The following is a 19,686-nucleotide window of genomic DNA, read 5'->3' as shown; positions in this document are numbered from 1 at the left end:
CACCCACCTACAACAGCACCACAACTGCCTCCAAGGAGGGGTGGTAGTATGTCAGTGGGAGGTGCGCAGTTGACAGAGCTCTGTCCACACCAGCACTTCTCAATCCCTGACACTAGTCAGTGTGTTTTCACACCCCTGAGCAACAAGAGCATTAGCCTAGACAGACTGTGTTAAGGTCTAACCCCCAAGCTCTGGGCAGAGTTAGCAGAACAGGTTGTTCAGTGAGTTTGCCTGAAACCTGCAATCTCCTTTTGCCAATGGCTCCATTGTTGGAACTTCCACTATGACAGCCCATCCCAAACAGCCTGCTGCAGGCCCTCCCCCACAACTGCAGCCTTATCAATAAGCCACGGACACCAGTTTTTTTCATTTCCAAATGCAGGTTTTTATTCATCTCTCTCCACTTGAAGCTATTTAAGTTATACAAATGGCACTTACAAAAAATAAAAAACCAAAACCGTTTTAACAAAAGTGTCATTGAGATGTTTTCAAAGCCACGACACCCAAGAAAGGAGTTCTTGACCTAGTGTCACACGGAAGAAGCTGGAGGAGGAGTTACATGGTTCAAACAGCAGAGTAGTGGGACAGAGGTCACAGTAGAAGCAAAAGCTGGCAAGCATTATGGGCCAAGTCACAGGATCATTCAGGATTTCAGAAGGCCCCTTGTTTCCTTAAGGGCACCTTTGGGGACAAAGTTGATTCTGGTTTTAAGAAACCATATACATCTGATATTTAGCTCATTGCAGAAAGCTATGAAAGAAAGGAGCTCAGTAGAGAGTCCTGATATCACAATAGGACTAGAGATGATGCTTGGGAGAGGAGCTCAGAGAGTCCTGATATCACAATAGGACTAGAGATGATGGTTGGGAGCTCATCTCATCCCCACTCAAGACTGGGGTTTCCAGCTGCTCTCCAAAGAGTTTAGCACCAAGCTCTTATGGCAAGAGCCCACATACTGGCAACATGGCTTAAGGCTTACAACCCCTGCCTTACTTCTAGCCATGGGTAGTGGCCCTTTGTTTTGGCACACAGATATGAAGCCACAAGCACCATGCATGGTTTAGAGCTTAGCAAGGCACGAGGGCATGACTGATCCACTGGAGCCACTCCCTGGAAAGCCACCTATGGTGTGATGTAGCACCTTAAATCTCCTACCCCACCATACTGGCACAGGCTGGAACTGGGACTTCAGGTTGGCCCAGTACCAAAAATATTACATATAGACAATTGGGTGGTCACAGGGAGTAAAACTTCACCCTTAGGAAGGCCTCAAACGGCCAAGTGCCTTCTGATATCCTGAAAAGCAGTTTGGCATCATCTATTACAAATGCACACATTGTTATAACTCTAATGCAGACAACAGCTGATAATGGAGTGCCACAGAGAGCATGTATAAATAGGCATTAAAAATACTGTTTTGGTCCTTTCTGCTTCCAGTAACATTGCTAAATTTTCACACCAATAATGCAGAGGTGGCACTTGGGTCAGAGAGAAACAAGTAACTCTCCTGCCCCTGCTAGCATGGCAGAGAGGAAATGCTAGAGATGGGCATTTTACACTTTCCCACCACACTGTTGTGGTGAGGATTAAAATTCCAGTCAGAGATGAGAAGAGAACTGAAATACCAGTGTGCAAAAGCTGCTAGTAAGTTTTCTACTCTCAACTGAGAGCTGCAATTTTTGCTTCCAGCCACTGCCCAGGGAATGAGAAGTGACCATTTACACTGCTTGTCAACCAGAAGACAAATATTTGTCAGGCAAAAAGCCCACTGAGATATGGCAGCTGCTGGGGCACAGTCTCACTAGACTCCTGAAGGAGCCCAGACCCCTTGGCAAGACCCAATGCTTGCTCTCCAATAGGCAGGTATACCCACCTTGTTCAAATTCCACTACCTTCTCAACAGCCATTAGGAAATCAAATTCCCAGGCTGGCTGCCAGAAATTGTGGATTAAGTCTTCTCCAGTTGTACACGGAGAGGCAAGCCAGGGGGTTTCTACTATGTTAGTTCAACATCCAGTCACAGTATTGTTTCTATCAAAGAGCTCCCCCTGCCCCCACATCATCCAGGAATCTGGGATTTGTACTATGGCAGCTTCATTAGCCTGTGGGGTGCTAGAACCTGCTGAAAAAGGCTCCTCAAGACTCTGGGGCCCAAATGGGGCAGGAGGAGAATTTCACTGATTGAACTGGGACCCCAAGAGATGGGTGTCAAGCTCACTAGAGACAGAATGGCCTTGGAGAGGTTTTAGAACCACCCCCTCCTGCACGTCTTTCCAGTTCCAAGAGTTAAGCTTGCCAACCCTACAGCTGAATTCTGTGACGCAGGCTAAAACCAGCCCCTTGGCAGGGTGAGTAGGATATGCTAGATCACCTCTTCTGCCTCCCACTAGGGGGACTGAAGGGATTTATCTGCCAAACCAAGTGGCAAGAAAGTTCCCAGCATTGGAGAACAGACTATGGAGACTTTAATCATATTTAATCAGAGCAGGAACATGGATTTAACAGAACCCATTTCATGTCCCTTGGTCTGAGCAAATACCAGTAGTCTCAGGCACTGCACTCAAGATTCCCCAGCTCTGTTCAAACTAGCCCTGCTAGACAGCAGCATGGGCATTTGCAGTGAGGCTGAGGAAAGTGCCAACCCTCAACTGTGGCAGGAGAGCACAGAGGTGATCTTATTCCCTTTCATTTTAGGGGAAGAGGACCACATAGGTGATGCTCAGAGCCAGGGAAGAATAGGGCAACTAGTTTCCAAGCCCAACACAAACCCAAGGAAAGAGACCACTAGCTCTAGAGACAGGTTGCAGTTTTCCCTAGGTTATCATCCAGTTTTAAGAAGTAAGAAAGCCCAACCTCCACCAACCGGCACTGATTCTATGGGAGGAGGGAGCGGCAAGCCAGTCTGGAAGTCCTTTTACAGAGAGAAGAGAAACCGAACAAAGAAAATTGGCAAGGGTGGAGCTAAAGTGCATTTAATATTCCCAGAGGGTGGACGGGTCAATCACATCAGCAGAAGCCTTGAGGACGCCAGCATGGTCACCCTTCAGGTATTTGCCATTGGTTTTGATCGCCACTTTGTTATAGTCGCAGAACTCGAAGAAGTAGTCCACGGGCGTATCGCTGCTGCTGGTGATAGAGGACTCATTGCCCACCATCCAGTATTTCCCAGTGGAATCTGCAGGTGTCGGGGGGGAGAAGAGAAAAGTAATGCTTAAATGGGCGATGTCTGGAATGGACACCAGAGGCTATAGAACATTTGGGGGTGGTCACGGAGAGCCCATCATGAGATCTTTCCCCTCACTGCAGGCTAGCTAGAAAGCTGAATGGAAAAAAGCATCAATCTCAGATAAGGGGTGGGATGTGGCCATTACAATCCCCATAGAATTGTGTCCCACGGCGCCAAAGTGACCGAGACGGCCCTGTAGCAGCCAGCTCCACGGGAATGGGGCTCTATGTAGAAATCAGAGGAATATCTACAGCCATTTGGGGGCATTAGAAAGGAGGCCCAGTTCTGCAGCCTGGAGAGGACCACTCCTGGCCAGCCAGCTTGTTTCCCCAACCTGGATTCTTGACAGCTATGGGGAGACAGACTCCAGGTCTGAAAGTCAATGCAATTGGTTGTGGGGGTGGGAGAACACAAACAGCTACACAACCCAACAAATTGTCTCTTGCTCCTAGCATGTCCAGCCCAGGGACTCATCCACATCCAGTGGTAAATACTGACTCAGTGATGGGGAACCAAGGCCAGGCAGTGGGCTGCAAGCTTGTCATACGCAAGGCATTGTCTCAGGATCAGTGTGTCCTCTAACTTCTTAGGAAAATTCATTCCACTTGGCCAATGTGCACCAACGTGGAGGTGATGCGTACCACCACCTTCACATTGTGTGTATAAACCAGATTCATGTGGTGGGGGCCGGTGGTGAGGTAGAGGGTGAGTGGGAAGGGGCCAGAGAGTCAGGGTGCAGGCCCTAGTGTGGGGCAGGGGTTACCTGGGCTGTTCCCTGCTGGGGATGAGGAAGGACCACCTTTCCCTTGGCAGTGGTAGCTCCATGCTGGGGCCAGCAGGCAGGGACTTCCCCTGCTGGCCAGGGCTTAATGAGACTGCCTGGCTGTGCAGCTTAGGGGGAACCTCCCTCAGGAAAGGGTAGTTTTAACTGCCTGTGCATGCAGAATTTGCAGGGTATGCCAAACGACTTGTAGAAGGCCATAGTCAACATTGCGTGCCATTGGCGTGTATCTGCACCTGCCCATTGCTTTACATGGGTCACTAATACCTGTGGAGGAGGAAGTCTATTCAGCTGGTAACCTGTGGAATCTGGCAAACCTGCACATGGGTTAACAGTAAAGAGGTTTTATGGGCCAAACCCCAGCAGACCACAGGGTGCCCACTACTGACATATATGGTCCCAGATGTCTGGCTGCTGATGCTGTTGGCAGACTCCAGGGAGGCCCAGGGCTGAAAAGACAGAGCTGCCCCTCAGCCCTGCTGCAGAGGATTTAGCACAAGAGTAAGGAGGTTTAGGATTTATGGATGATTGGCTCTGGCCCTTGAGTGGGTTAGGAACAGAGCTTAACAAGGGAAAGCTGAACAGGGTAGAGCACACAAAAGGAGTCTCCTAGAGAGAGAGGACACTGGCCAAATGGAAAGCTGGTTGTCACTCTAGGCCAGAGACTTTCCAGGCTACTGTACCCCTTTCAGGAGCCTGTTTTCTTGCATTTATACCCCCCTCCACATTTCAAAAAGCTACTACCAACATATATCCCCCACCCCCCCACAACACAGCTTACAGTACACTACAGGGTGAACCTCTCAACCTGCAGTCTTGTGACATGACTGGACCAGAGAATTGGCTGTACTACAGGAGGTCAATATTGTCTAGCAACATTACCAACACTTCCACAGCTTACTGGGCTCTTCGACATTTAGGGGTAAATTACAGCTAAATGACAGCACAGAACCTTAGGACTGGAGGCAGGAAACAAACTTTATGGGACCCCAGGAAACTTGGTCACACCAGTAAGCAGTCATCCAGTTGATAAAACCATGACTAGTTACAGATGCTGCCAGACCAGAGAGTTCTGGATTAGTAAGGTTCAACCTGCATTACTGAAAAATTCAGTACTGTGTTACCATGCAGTTATAAGTGACTGGGATACAGATCTTGTACTTCGTGCATATACAGCTGTATAAAAGTCAGACGTTTTCATCTGCACTGAATTCATTAGTGCCTTTATGTAGCCAGGTGTAAAACTAGACACTTATCTAGAAGTGATGTCCCCCAGAAGACCTTTGTTTCCCCAGGTGTACCTGGCTGAGAGCCACTGCTCTAGAAGGCAGCCCAGATCAGACATCTAGGGATAGGCCCCTGAAGTTAAGGTTAAGAAGAGTCACCCAGCCATGCAAAAAGCTGCCTGGTTATACCACTCTGCGAATAGCACCATATAGACTTGGTCTGTGCTGTAGAGTTTAGAGCTGTGTAGCCCTTACAGGAGTATCACTGCTAATGATGCTTAAAGATAATTTGGTCACTGTTACTCCATAAACAGCTGGGCTATCCATATTCAGGTAGCCACAGGGGAAGTAGGGGGGTACGCAGAACCACCACGGCTGCAGACCAGCAGGACTGACCTTTGATATTGTATGCACCATCATTGAACTCCAGTTCAAAGACATCATAGGAGGAACGATTGCAATCCAGGGTGCCGGTCACCTTTCGGCAGCCAATGAAGCCATGTTCCCCACGGAGGACGATGATTGGCCGGTTGATCAGCTTCATCAGGAAGTGTTCCGTCTCACCTGGCCACCAAAGAGGTGAGGGAAGGATAGTTATGGCTCATTCGAATTTCCTGGACGCACCAGGGGAAATCCCACTTGCAGAACATTCCCCCTCCCCCGCACCTCTCCAGTGGTCCCAGCTCTCCTGTCAGGGTTTCAGATTCAACTTGGGGCAGGCAAAGACAGCGAGGGGGATTCACGTCAAACCCCTTTACCACCTCCTGTCTGATCTGACAGAGCCTGGGGAGGAGACAGCCACTCTGCAGAACATTTACTTGCTCTCTGCCACCCTCACTCACACACGCTGGGGCAGCACAGCAAGGATCGCCCAACCAACAAGGTCAGGAGCTTTACAGTTCAGATCCCAAACCCTCCCACCCTGGCTTTCCTGGGTGTCACTAAAGCTGCAAAGGCCGAGTCATCCTCACCTGCTACCTCAACCGTGGCTGCGAGCTGCCCGTTCTTCTTTGCCGTGACATACTTGCCATTTGCAGCCTTCAGGGTGATACGCTTGTCACACCACTCGATGTCGAAGTAGCAGCTGGCATTCCTGCCACAGCAAAGCCAGACAGCAGATAAGTGACTGGTGAGGGAAGAGCCATGCAGGAGGAGACCCTTCTCTCCAGGGGGGCAGTGCAGCTTGAGGCCCATGGAGGAAAAGAGCTCATTCTGCAAAGGGGCTTACGCAGCTAATCAGGCCAGCTGAGGTTCAAGATCCTGCACCAGAGGGTTTGGTAGACTCATCCCAGCATCTAAGGGATTTTAGCGCAAAACCCTGACCCAGGAGATGGGGATTTAGGCCTGAACTTCCAACAGTTAGTGGAGCAGCCTATTCTCTGGGCAATAATCTTCAGACTAAGTTTACCTTCGTTCAGTGGATAGCTCTGGTAATGGCAGGCACAACTAAGTTCGACCCTAGGAGTTGCTTACACTTTCTCCTTTGACACAACCAGGCATTTGCCCCATGTAAAAGGCAGTTATTGATGTTCTACTGAGATGTGCCCAAGGAAGACGTTCAAGGATGGTGGAGAGGTACCTCCCCAGGCCTGCTGCAGGACTCCAGACTAGGGAATCTGCAATCTTTGTTTCTCCAGCAGGCTGGACTTGTGGCACTCCACGTCAATGGCTACCCCAAAGACTATCCCTGCATGCAGTTAAGAGATGAGACCCAAGGGGATTCCTTCAAGCAGTGCCTGAAGACAAACTGGCAGTGGCCAACTCAGGACTAGTTGGTCCGTGTTGTGGTTTGAGATTCAGTGACCAAGGACAGTGGGAGGGAGTGGCCTACTCCACCCCAGCTCCGAGCCCTTCCCGCCACTTCCAGTGGAGTCGGGGTGCTCCCACCTCTCCCTCAGGCCAGCCAGAGAGCTGCAGGAGTTAGGAAGCCAGGGCCAAGCCCCACACTCACCAGACGCAGCACAGTGCTGACAGTCGGGGGTGGGGGGGGCGGGTGGGGAGACAGAGTTAAGTCACACTAGGGTACACGTGACCCTGTGCCTGCACATCACCCCGGAGGGGTTTGTAGAGGGCTCAGCTACAGAATGCTCCCTTCTGCAGACAGACCAAAGTCTCACCTGAAGAGAAAGTGACCCGCTTGCTAGGGGTATGACAAACTCCTCGACTCATCAGGCAAGCCGCATCCATTGATGCTAGTTACACATGGCAATGGGGCTCTGATCTAGGAATGCCATTGAGGCAGGCAGCCACTCCAGGGCTGTGCGCTTTCAGGGGCAGCTGCTCTAAGTCCCAAGGGATCAGGGTCCCTCAGCTCAGTGCAGTGTTCAAACCAGTCTGGTGTGAGCGGACAAAACAGCGGAAGTCTCACTGGACACGCTGCCACTCATTTTTGGCACAGGAAGACCATAAATAGTGGGCTCTCTTCCCTTACCAGGCCTCCTCTCAAGGACACCCAGAGAGACAGGAAGAAACACAGGATTCTGCTGCACACAGTCAGATACTGAAGCTGTATCTGTTGTGCTCTGGGAGAAGCTGAGGCGAGTCTTGGGGCAAAAGAAAGGGAAACTGGATGTTGGGGTATCTGCTTGGAAAGGCAGAGTACCTAGAGCAGGGCTCATGCAGATGGAACAGCAGTGAATGGCCCTAAAATTAGAACAGGCTTATCATGTAGATACTGTTAAAGGGGATCAAAGAGCCCTGATCAAGCACTTATTTTCCGGAGGAAACTGTTACTCATCCTTGGCGCACAGCCTGCAGTACATCCCAGGGTTCAGATGGAACCAGAGGACAATTATTCCTACAGGTTGAACCTCTACTCCAGCACCCTTGGGACCTGACCAGAGCCAAAATGAGAGAATTTGCTTGACCATGGGAGGCCAATGTCATCTGGCAGCACCACCACTGAGTCTGGGGATCTGAGAAGACAGAGGGGTAAATTACAGCTAAAGAACAGCACAGAACAGAGCCAGGAGTGGTGGCTTTATGGGACCACGAGAAACTTGGCCACCCCCATGAGAAGGTGTCCAGCTAACCGAAACCATGCTGGACCATGGATGTTTCCAGACAGTGTGCCGGAATAGAGAGGTTCAACCTGTACGTGCCTCTAGAGGGCCTTACTACGGCCCCCCTGTGAAGTCTGGCAAGTTGCCTACACCACCTAACCAGTGAGGCAATGGAATAGAAGACAACAGCTACTGTATCTGCTCCCATTGAAGAGGCCATTTAGCCTGAGTCACTTAAAGCAGGTGAATGCCCTGTGGAAGGTTGGGGGAGCCCCCGAAAGGGGTCTTATCACCAAGCATGGCACCCCCCACCCCCCCAGGGGCCACACACAGGAATGTTTCACACCTCTGCCGAGGACTTTGCCTGTGGACCAGTTGAATGTATTTCTGGTGGCAAGTGCAAGAGGTTGTCCCTTCCCAACAGGAGGCTGAAAAACCAATCTCGGTAGCAACCAGTTGCTTTGTCCAACCCTGGATACAGAACTATTTCCACCCCAGAACTGTGCAGCTGTGCCCACAGGGGTAGAAGTCCACACGCAAACAAGACTGATTCTTTGGCCCCCCAAAGAGAGCCACCATGCACAATACCCTGGACAAGAAACGCTTACTTCGTTGAGGCAGTGGACTGTATCCCACCGTTGGAGGTGAGTGTCCAGTATTTCCCAGTATAGGTCCTGAAAGCACACTTCTTGGTGTCCTTGTCGATCTCCAGTTGGAAGGTTTCTTGATCACTCTCCTCATCCTGATTGGCCGAAAGGTCCATGCCTGCAGGAGAAAGTCAGGAAATTCATCTGGTGGCAAAAAGCCCCCTTTCCTAGGAGACTGACACCCCCCGCCAAAACCAACCTTGTCCAGCTCAGACAGGACAAGGAACAGGCCATGAGAGAGAACAGCCCCTGATGCAGAAGTTTTCAGCATGTTAGGAATCTCCCCAGTTGGAGCTGAACTAGTTGCAATGGAACAGAAACAGCAAAGTAGGAAGTTGGGCAAGTTCTGCTGAAAGATTGAGACTGTGCAAATCCCCCTTGGCTGGGCCAGTACAGTGTGGGTCGGCTTTTTTCACAACAGCCTGACTGTTACGATTTTAATCTGGATCCTCAAGAAATTCAGAGCCAAAGAACATTACAGACTTGGCTGTTTGCGGTCATCATTTCAGTTGAGTGCACACCGCTCTGCCCTGTTCCTAAGCAGCCCATCGAGCAGATGAAAAAGCTAGAGGAAGCTGCAATTGGCTCCTGGATGCTAAACTGTTCAAGCCACCTTCTAAGGCTGGTCTCAGCCATTGATTTTCTGTCACATCTAGGGCCTTTTGTTATGGCACACATCAAACCAGGGCATGGTCCTTCCTGGGTTACTTCTCAGTGCTTGCATGTGTTCTAGGTCTCACTGCAGCACCAGTAGAATCAAACCATTCCCATCTCATGTAGCGCTCCAGGGAGGACAGAATTCCCTCATGTCATATTGGGGTCGGTGCCCCATGGAATTTTGGGAAGTGGTCACAGGCACACATCTCTATTGTGCTAATGGAGGGGGTCTGGGACAGGGTTTGGGTGCAGCATGGCCAGTCAGAGGGGAAAAGGACACCCAAGAGGATATGTCTTTTGATACCAGTCACTGTCCTTCATTCCCCACGGGCTCCACACACTCCCCACCCGCTTCCTGTACTCATCACCCCTGCATAGTGCCCACTTTACCCCGTCTCGGCCCCTGGCAACCTGGAGCAGGGCAAGGAGACAGACAGGCTAGAGGACTCCAGAGCAGCAGCTTTGCAGCCGGCAAGGGAGAAGTGATGCTTTTAAGTGCTGCTTCTCTTCAGCTACCTCCTGCTCCAGCTGAGTCCAACCCCCAAGGGCTTCTTGCTGCTACTTGGTGAGCAGGAGCTGGGTGCTGAGCCCTGGGAGGGTTGGGCGGGCAGCTGGGGATGGCCAGAGCCCACATGCAGTATGCGGCTGCACAGGGCACCATGACACTGGGGCAATGCGACCATGTGTTTTACCTATTGGTAAGGATGGCCCTGAGGGGCACCCCCTGTAGTTGGGGTCTCCCCACCCCTAGAGCCACTGACTTGCTGGCCACCTCCATCAGACAGCTGCTCTCGGCAGGGATCAAAATGCTACTCACCGCCCTGGTGCAAAAGGAACTCCATTTCTCACAGACACGGTTGTAACCCGCCACATCCCTGGAGCAGCGACAACGGCACCCGTGAGAAGTTTACCAGTGGGGTGGAGGCTCCCAGCAGAGGGCTGGGGAGCGTCAGGGTGGGGGGCTCAGGGCAGAGGCTGGATATCAGAGGCCTCCCCTACAAAAGAGGCTTGTACCAGGGCAGCGCAATCGTGCCCTTCCTGTCCTTCTCAGGGAGCGAGAGCGAAGTGTGCAGCTTGCCTGCTCCTGCGCTACCCAGCAGCAAACCATGCACTTTGATCTTCCCTTCCTGTCAGGGAGCAAACGGAGGGGCAGGGTTAGAGGGCCTGGGGCTGGCGCAGTCCCTGGCTGGCAAAGGGCACACCCCCAGCCAGCCCCTTTCACCCACCCGCTACTTGAGGCGCCTGCAGGAAGCCTCAGGAGCTGGCCTGGCCACGTGCACTTCCTCCTGCCGCTCAGCCCCACAGCCAGCCAGCTCACTGGCTTACTGTCATCACCCTGCTCACAGCAGCCTCTGAGGGGGTGGGGGTGAGGGCCCCTGCCCACAGCAGCCCACCCAAGGTTGGTCCTGGGTGAGGAGGGAGCTCCAGGCAGGGAGAGGGGGTGCAGAAGAGGGTTCTGACCTGGGGCAGGGGGTGCCAGGCACAGGCTCTGGTGGGGAGAGGCTTACCAGCATGGGGGCTCCCAGCTGGTAGCACACTCAGACTGCCTGTAAGCCATGGTAGTCCCCTGCCACTCAGAGTGGTCAGCCGCCCCGTGTCAAGCACATCTGTGCACCCCATGGGAAAGGGGGATGGGGGTCTGCACACACTGCTGGTACCTGCAAGCACTGCCAACGAAGGCAGGCCCACGTGCCAGCAAACTCAACGGCATGCCTGCCAGCAGCCTCTGGCCATGGCACAGCACAGCAGGCATGCAGAGAGCCTGAGCTCCCTGGTGGGTGGCAGGACATCCTCCTCTGGCCCTGGCCCAGGTCATGCTGGGTGGGAGGAAGATGTTTGGTGGGCCAGATCTAGCCCACGGACTGCGATTTGCTCACCCCGGTCCTCTCCTGAACACCAGAGGAGCATCTTGGCCCATCTGTTCTTCCCCACCAGCTGGAAGAGATCAAGGATTTCTACTGGCCTAGTCTAGCCATGTGTCATGCACAGGTCAGCAGCACTCAGGTTTAAAGCCAAAAGCTTAGCATGCCGCTTGAAGCCTTCCCCCTCTCCGCACTAGGCCACCGTCCCCCTTGCTCCACCTCTCCAGACCCGCTTCCAGCGCACTGCCCTTCTGCCTGGGGCCAGTAGCTCTGCATTATCCAGCCTGTCTTGTGTCCTCCCTCCTCCACACAGCTACCCGCGCTCTGCTGCCATGGAATCCTACGCCAGTCTGGCCCTATGAGATACTGAGAGGCCACTCACATTGGACCACAGGCATTTTGGCTTAAGAAAATCTGCTTAGTCAAGGCATGCTTGGGCCAAGTATCCTGCCTGGAGAGAGAAACTCACCAAGCTCAGCAGCTTTTTCCTAGAAACACTTCTGCCACGAGTCACAAACAGCACTTTGGAGCCAGGGGGTGGGAGGAGAAGGAAAGAAAAAAAAAAAAAAAGCAGAGTAAGATTCCATGCCATCCTGCAGAGCTCTTAGCAACTACCACCATCACTTCTATTGCTGGCACCTGTCTTCGCCACTGGGCTTTGGAACAAGAACTAGACGGTAACTCCACTGAAATGATGGGAAACAGGCAGGCAGCCCCAGATGGGCAGGGCAAGTAAAGAACTGGCTGGCTACCGACCAGGTACTCGCCCATTAGCCCATGAACTCGGCAAGTATTCCAGAGCTGAACTGAAGTGGGAGCAGTCCACCTCATTTCTCTGGGCCACGCGTTTTAAAGGGCCACTATCCACCAACATGAAGCTAGCCAAGTTCTAGCTAAAGCTTCCCTTTAATGGCACTATGTAGAATGTTTTCTATAGGCCTTTTTCTGCTCAGTGTGGAGGTATCAAGGTCTGAACTGCTCCCACCTCCCCCAGAGCCCCTCAAAGTTAACAGCTGTAGCAAAGCTAAACTGGCTCCACTTCCAAATCCCTCCTGCCCAGCTCTGAAAGGCTTCAGAGTGCTTACATGTGCACAGGCCATGTAGGAGTTTGCCTTCTAATCTTTCACCTCTTGCATCCTGGTAAATGGCAGAGTTTTCAGGTCACTTTCAGATTAGAAGGGATTTGCTCACCAATTAGCAAATATGAAAAAGGCAAAGATCACAAGAGTCTAGATAGGCCCAAAGCTGAACTTCCATAGATGAGAACAGACCTAGCAGTCTACCCAGCATATCTACCAGCCATCTGGGTGAAGGAGTTTCACTTTGCAACGGGCTGTCAGCTACGGAAAAGCACCATACACTACACCTTATCATCAACAGTTAGAGACCCATCTCTGAACAGTCCCAGGCCTTCAACAGCCAATACTGAGGCCAGCTTGGTGCTATATATAATTGATTAACTGGAACGACCAGCACTTTGCTCACCTGCCCCATGCGCCCCGTAAAATTTATCAGCTTTGTGTTTACCTACCTTAGTTATTCATAATCTGAACTACCCCATCTAAATTGGCTTCTGCAGTTCTGCCTCTAGCCAGGCATGTTTCTCTCCTGCTAGGGCTGCCCTCTCAGACTAGTTAGTTTGGGGCAGTCTGACCTACCTTTTTATGTAGGAGATGCCACTTACTCCCCATGTTCTGGCCTGATTTCCAAGCTCAGTTCTGCACAGCTGAGCTTCAGGGTTTCTGCGCCATCTTTGCAGTTCCCTGGATTCTAGACCCATCTGGGAACTAGGCCAGTCCTGAGCTTATGGGAAACAGGCTTGTGATGCTCTTTTTGCAGATCAGAATAGCCAGCGCACGCAGCCTCCTCTACCCAGGCTTAGAGGGGTTTCCAGCAGCCATGCGTGGCCCAGAAAGCCTCTAATGCTGGGGGAAAATCCTGCAAGGTTTATAATACCTTTAATGTGGCCAGAATCAGTCTTGAGCTCCACTCCCTAGAGGACCTGCTACCCAAACCGGTCTCCCCTGCCCTGCAGAGGGGGATTCTCTGTTGCAATCATCTTTACCGAATATTCTGCTTGTTCACAGTTTATTGACAAGAGCCAGTCCTGTGCACAGCAGAATTCAATGCAAGGCAAGCGGGTGGTCTGCCAGGCATTCAGCACTGGTGTGCAGGAAGGCAACCATTCCAAAAGGAAGCCATGTGGCACGTTTGGGACAAATGCCAGTTATTTATGGCGCTGGCTGCAGTGAGCCAGTTTGCCACCTGATTAGCAGAGACAGGTTTGAGCTAGAAGTAGGGTGAACACATTGCCCTATGGCAGACACCCCTATTCCCAAAGACCAGTGGCATATAAAAGGGCAGCTGCCCCATGAAGGAGATCCCTGGCAACAGGGGTTGCTGCCCTGAAACAGGTGCCAGGGCACAGGAGCCCTGCAAACTACAGGACAATTTGCTCATTTTCTCAAAGTCAGGATGCCTGTGAGACAGCTTAAATAAGGGATTGTCCTTGTAAAGATGGGGCGGATGGTCACCCTCACCTGAGCAAACATCTCGGGCACCAGCTGCTGAGAAAGAAGAGCTGTACCAGGTGATGGAATAGAGAGTCTTCTGTACTCTTGGTCTACAAGGGTGGTTTTAGGGCAGTCTGAGCCACAGCTGTGTAGAGGGGAGCAAAACCCCAAATCACCAGATTGTCCCCCCCATTCTTTGTACAGACACAGCCAGGTGGTGTCAGTCCAGCCTGGGGGCCTTTATTAGATCTCTTTGGGAGGAGAGCAGCAGGGTGCCAACAGGACAAGAGTTTTAGACAAGGATCTCGACCATCCCCAGGTTTAAGCCTAAATTGGGAGGGGACAGACTGTTCTCCCCACCACACCACTGCCCCCTGGCCTGCTTTTCCCCGCCCCCCACCTAACACTCGCAGTTTGCTTCTCTGTCCTCAGCCCTAGTGGAAGCAGCTGGGGCTCCTGCACATCTGGAAGTCTACTTGAATAAGCCTACACATAATGGCCACATGTTGAGGCAGTGAGTCAGAGGCTGGCTCTGGCTGATCTCGTGGGGAAGGAGGGGCAGAAAAGCCTCTCACAACCAATGAATGAATGTGACTGTCCAAGACACGAGTAGCAGCAAGAGCGCAACCCAAGCACAGTCCAGGAAGACAATTATCCTCTAGTTCTGACAGCTTGCCGTTTGGGGTTGCTGTCCCCACCCCTCCCCCAGGACATAAGGTGAAGGAAGCACAGAAGAAGGTGCATGATCCTGGGTGAAAGGCAGGGGTGAAGGTCATTAAGGCAGCAGCTAGCAAGGAGAGCCACAAAAACTGTAAGGAGTTTTGGCTTCCTGCTTAAGGTTCATGGATTCTCACTTCTAGTGGATTAGAAACATTCAGGGTTTTAGCTCTTCCCCACCCTCCCCTCCCTGCAGAAAGAGGGCATTCCTCTCCCAAACCAAGTGTTGGGTTATGAACCAGCCCAAACAATTCTGAAAATGAGTTTACACAGAAGACTGCAAATACAACTACTGGTGGAGTCTTTCCTCAAAGACACTGACCAAAAGCCTCTGGCTGGCTCTTCTGGCAAGGAGGATCCTGTTCCAGGAACGATTCCTGGCCCCTGCTACTGTTTGATCAACACCAGCCACGGAACAGCAGTGAGCAGCTGTCCCACATCTGGGCTACTCAAAGGCAACTGTGCAGAGAAGCCTGATCGCCTGCTAGGTCTGGCCCTATTGTTTAGCACTCAACATTTGACTTGTTCTCTCTAAAGAGAGAACACCTGGGACCAGTATTCCCTGTAAGCTGAGCACTGGGGCACTCCGTCGCCCAGGAGAGATTCAGGTGCTGCCCAGCTGATTAGAAGACTACCCAGAGCCACCGCCACATTTCTATTGCGCATCGGCACATGCCGCGGTGCACAGGGAAAAGACTAACGGGAGCACAGCTTGGAACCGCAGGCTGCCAAACCAGGTGTCAATTTAGCTTAACAGAGAAGAGAAGGAGGCCAGGTATGCACAATGCTCCCCCTGCAGATTCCCCATGAATGGGGCTGAGTCAGCAGGGAACTCTTCTGCCCTACTCCATTTCTTTACAGAACGCACCAAGCAGAAAGCTTTAGGCGACACAGGAAGCCAGCGTGTGATCTTCTGCAGGTTGTTCAGTTTCTAGAAGACCGACTGAGCGACAAGCACACGCTGACAGCCGTCCTCCCTTCACTTCCTGGAGCGCCGATGCCACCAGCATGGCCATTCACGCAGCAGGCATGAGCTTGTCTCAGAGCCGTAGAGCAGAGTACCCGGGGCCTGTGCACAGCTGTGGGGGCAGGGGTCAGCAGACCCCCATTCTCTGTGCCCCACTTCTAGGTACATAGAATCATACAACACTAGGACCAGAAGGGGCCCATTTTATACTGAAGCTCAAACTCACTCCCAGATCAGGTCGACTTTCCTCCAGTAGCTCCACTCCAGCTAGCCTGGTGAAGAGAACAGTGGGTGCCCCAGAAGCACTGGCCAGGGCTCAGACTAGTTAAGCAAGTGCAACCCCATCTGAGATCTAGGGGAGGCAGGCAGCTAGTCTAGCCCACCACATATGCTGCTGCAGCTACGCTGCTTTGAAGAGAGCCCCATGTGTTCAGTCAAAGCTCCATCAGAATCTCCAAACCAGACAGAAGTTGCATCCCCTGCCGCCGTTGGAAAGTGCCCTGGAGTCATTCTGCACACTCCTGCCTTGCTGCTGTGGCTCCAGGCTCTGGAGGAGGCGATTGCCAGCCAGGACAGAAAGAAAGGGAACTGTTAAAAGCTGCCAGCACAGAATAGATTCCCACAGTCCTCTAAGGAAGGATGGGCTTAGCACCAGGCTGAAGGGGACGTCTCCTTGACCTGCCACCACAGGGTTTATTTCTGGTATGACATCGCCATGCTCCAGAGCGCTCTGTTCTCAGCTCCCCTTCATTTGAAGTTACTCCTCTGGAGGGATGTTTTGTAAGGGGAGGACCATGCTGCATTGCAGAGGGCAAAAAGCAGGACATGCTAGGGGCTAGACTCCACCTCCCCAGTGGTGCCTGCCTCTGCTTCTCTAAAGGGCAGAGGCGGGTTCCAAATGCCACTTCTTTAGATAGATGTGGCCTCTTTCTCCAGACAGGGCAAGAACCCATCCTGCTCCAGCTGCCTTTGCACAGATGTGGCCTCCAGGAGATAGATGGCCAAGGTTCACCTCAACCCTTCACATCAGAACTGTAACTTTAAAGCATGAGCCACGGTTCCCCCACCTCTGCCTGATAAGCAGAGACAGGAACTAGAATGATGAACCAGTTGGTCCCATTCCCAGAGCCAACAGCTAGCTACGGTGTGAATTGCACTAAGAGCTCAGCTTCCCATGTGCTCAGCAGGAGCCACCTGCTGGGGCACTTGGACTGTATGAGAAAGTGGCTAAGAAAATTAAGAGCAGGGAAGGTTTAGTCTCCAGCCTAGGGCAACGGGATCAAGTGGTTCAGCAAATCTAGAGACGATGTAGTTTCCTGCCAACTTCCCAATTCATGGATCCCTACAAAAATTAAAACAGAGATGCAGGCGCCTTCAGGAAAAATAGCTTGCCGACACCTGGGATCTGCAGAACACAGCTTAAGAACCACTGACAAAGCAGGGGCTGCCCAGAACCCACCTTCTTCCCCCACTACGATTCAAGAGTCAGCTACCCACTCCACAGTCCCCTGAAGCTATCCCCAGTAGGTCCAGCACCATATGCCGTCTTACTCACAGGGAATGGATCAGACCGTGGGAAAGGAGAGAAGAGGCTCTGAAGCCCCCTCCCCAAGCTCCAGGCTGGAGTTAGGTTACACAGACACAGCAGAAAGGAATGCAATTACACTGCACCATGACAATTCTTCAAAGGGCTGTAACCAAGACTGAACAGAAGGTTTGGAGGGTCATAGCCATGCAAAATTAGAGAAGTGTTGTATGGTAGTTTTCCCCAAGTACCAAACAGGCTGTTGTACCAGCAGCTGGCACACAGGGGGTGGGGAGGAGAGACCCATCACAACATGTGCACAGCAGCCTCTTCCCACATCAAGGATCAAGCTGGAGCTGCTCCTCCACTGAACAAGGCTAGAAATGTTCACCTCATCTTCCAGAGGCCGGGAGTGTAAGGAGACGCCACAGCAGTTCTCCTCCACACTAAGGGAATCCAGGGACCTATGGCTGAGTCAGCAGCTACTAGTCAGAGGATTTTATTGCCCTCACAGGCTGTGCTGCAGGCAATTCTGGTAGAAGCCTTAGGGCTCACATCCTGTTAAGTCCTATATCCCTGTCCATTGCTCTGAGAGTGCATGCAGATGCCTTTGAATACCCCAGATGCCCTGGATGACATCACTTGATGTCTAGCCTGTTGCTTTTAACTTTTCAACAAGTCCAGGTTCCAGAGTTGCTAGGGTTGCTTTCCGGACAAGAGTGCTTTAGCCACTCATTGTGGACAAACAGGAAGACAGAACGCACCAAATGCCTTGCTCTAAGCCAAGTGTACTTACTGGTGAGGCGTGAAAAATCAGAAGCCCAGCTACCAAGTTGTGTTGCCTAATCACATCCCAAACCTTACCCCCACAGAAGGATATTATGTATGACTGGCAGGACAAAAGGCAGCCATCCAAGCTGAACAGAGGTGAGCTTACTGCTCACTTGGCAGGCTGCCTGGTTCTAGAGCCAGAAGCAACGCCATCATACTGAAATTTCACTTTTGTTATCACACAGGGCCCTGCAAATACCATTCCCATCAAACTTTAATTACCGCTGTTCCTAGATTTCCCATCTGAAATCAGCACGACTCCTCCCCGACCTTGACAGAGCTGTTCATTAAAAGCTAGATGCACAAGAGGGAAATGAAATAGGGAAAGACAACCAAGAACTAATCTTTGGGGAGATCCACATTTTGGGAGTGTGAGGTGGGAGAGGAGAGAGTCAGTTACTTCAGGACTCCACTTGGCTGGAGAGGTTCTCGCCTTTGGCCAGAAGGATGCAGGAGTCTCGGAGGAGGCGCAGCACTGGGGGTAAAGCTAGGGATGTTAAAGAGCAAGTAAGCAGATAACCAAGTAACTCACCAAAATGTGGGCAGTTACTCTGTTAGCACCCCCACTGCCATGGGGATCAGGCTCTTCCCCAGCCTGTGCACCAGCTTAGCCTTTAAATGCAGACTGACAGAGGAACTACCCGATCCTGGCACAAGCAGGGGCGAAGGCTGAGCGCCAGCCACTCCCTATTTATGGGGGGAGGGGTGAGCATAACCAATAGAACAATCAATCCTATTTGACTTGCCAGTTTTTATTGCCTTTTTTGGTCCTCTATTTAGACAGGTCAGTCTGTATTGGAAAATGAAATTGATCTGATGAAGTGGGTCTGTTCCACAAAAGCTCATCACTGAACACATCATTTTGTTAGTCTTTAAAGTGCTACATTTCTGCTGCTTTGTTCTGCTGAGGATTAGTTTTGTAGCCAGATTCTTTATTACTGCCTTAGGTAAAGCAGACAGACCACATGAACAGGGGCTGTAAATTGACTATGGAACCTGGGCAAACAAACCGGAGGGTCAGGAAGTGCAGGCAAGGGAATATTCTGCATCTTGGATTATTATTATTGAAAGCTGGCTTCATAGTCAACCATCTGGAGGGAGGGCGGAGTTGTTCCTGTTTCTTTACTCCTGCTCCTGTTTGACTTGGACAGGAGAGGTGAGAAAAGTTTCTCATTTCCTCGGGCAGTCTTAGGTGGAGTCTATATTTGGCCAAGAGGCTCTGGGAAGGCAGAATTTGAGGTACACTGAAGACAAGAGCATTGCCAGCACTTTGAGAAGCCAGGGGGCATTAAGAGGAATCCCTCTCTGGGGCTCTACAGACATCTCTAGTGGGAGTTCCCAGTCTTACCTTGGTGCAGGGACAGGACAACATTGTTTGGTGACATCTTGGAGCTAGAGGGACCAGAGTGGTCTGCATATTGTTACACTATTACAATAACCAAGAGAATTTACGCCATTTAGAGAGCATCCCTAAATTTGTCCACCCCTGGCAGAAGTGCCTAAGAGCAACTCCCACCATCATACCACAGCACTCTTGTGCAAACATCCTTTCGGAGTCCAAGCCATTAACAGAGCTGCACAACTGTCCCTCCCCCAAACCTCAGGGATATTAAACAAAAGAGTTCTCTCAGCCCCAAGACTCTTTGCTTAAGCTCCCTCCAGGGAGGACAGCTGCAGAGAGACAGGAAGAAAAGCCAGAGCTGGATCAGGAGAGGGATGTCCAATTCCCTTG

The 19,686-nt window shown here is 51.6% G+C and overlaps 1 protein-coding gene across 1 annotated transcript in view; it reads right to left on the bottom strand.

Annotated features, from left to right (window-relative positions):
• Positions 1-360: 360 nt before the first annotated feature.
• The window catches only part of FSCN1 (fascin actin-bundling protein 1), a 31,836-nt gene continuing 12,510 nt past the window's right edge, over positions 361-19,686 (bottom strand). The window contains exons 2-5 of the mRNA XM_075010872.1: positions 8,844-9,000; positions 6,205-6,326; positions 5,630-5,797; positions 361-3,175 (exon numbers count right to left, since the gene is read on the bottom strand). Coding sequence (XP_074866973.1) covers positions 2,973-3,175; positions 5,630-5,797; positions 6,205-6,326; positions 8,844-9,000 — 650 coding nt within the window. The 3' untranslated portion in view covers positions 361-2,972. The remainder of the gene's footprint in view (positions 3,176-5,629; positions 5,798-6,204; positions 6,327-8,843; positions 9,001-19,686) is intronic.

This window comes from Carettochelys insculpta, chromosome 16 (assembly GCF_033958435.1).
Source record: "Carettochelys insculpta isolate YL-2023 chromosome 16, ASM3395843v1, whole genome shotgun sequence".
In the NCBI taxonomy this organism is placed as follows: domain Eukaryota; kingdom Metazoa; phylum Chordata; order Testudines; family Carettochelyidae; genus Carettochelys; species Carettochelys insculpta.
Note: the sequence above shows the minus strand (reverse complement) of the source record. Positions and strands in the feature narration are given on the sequence as shown.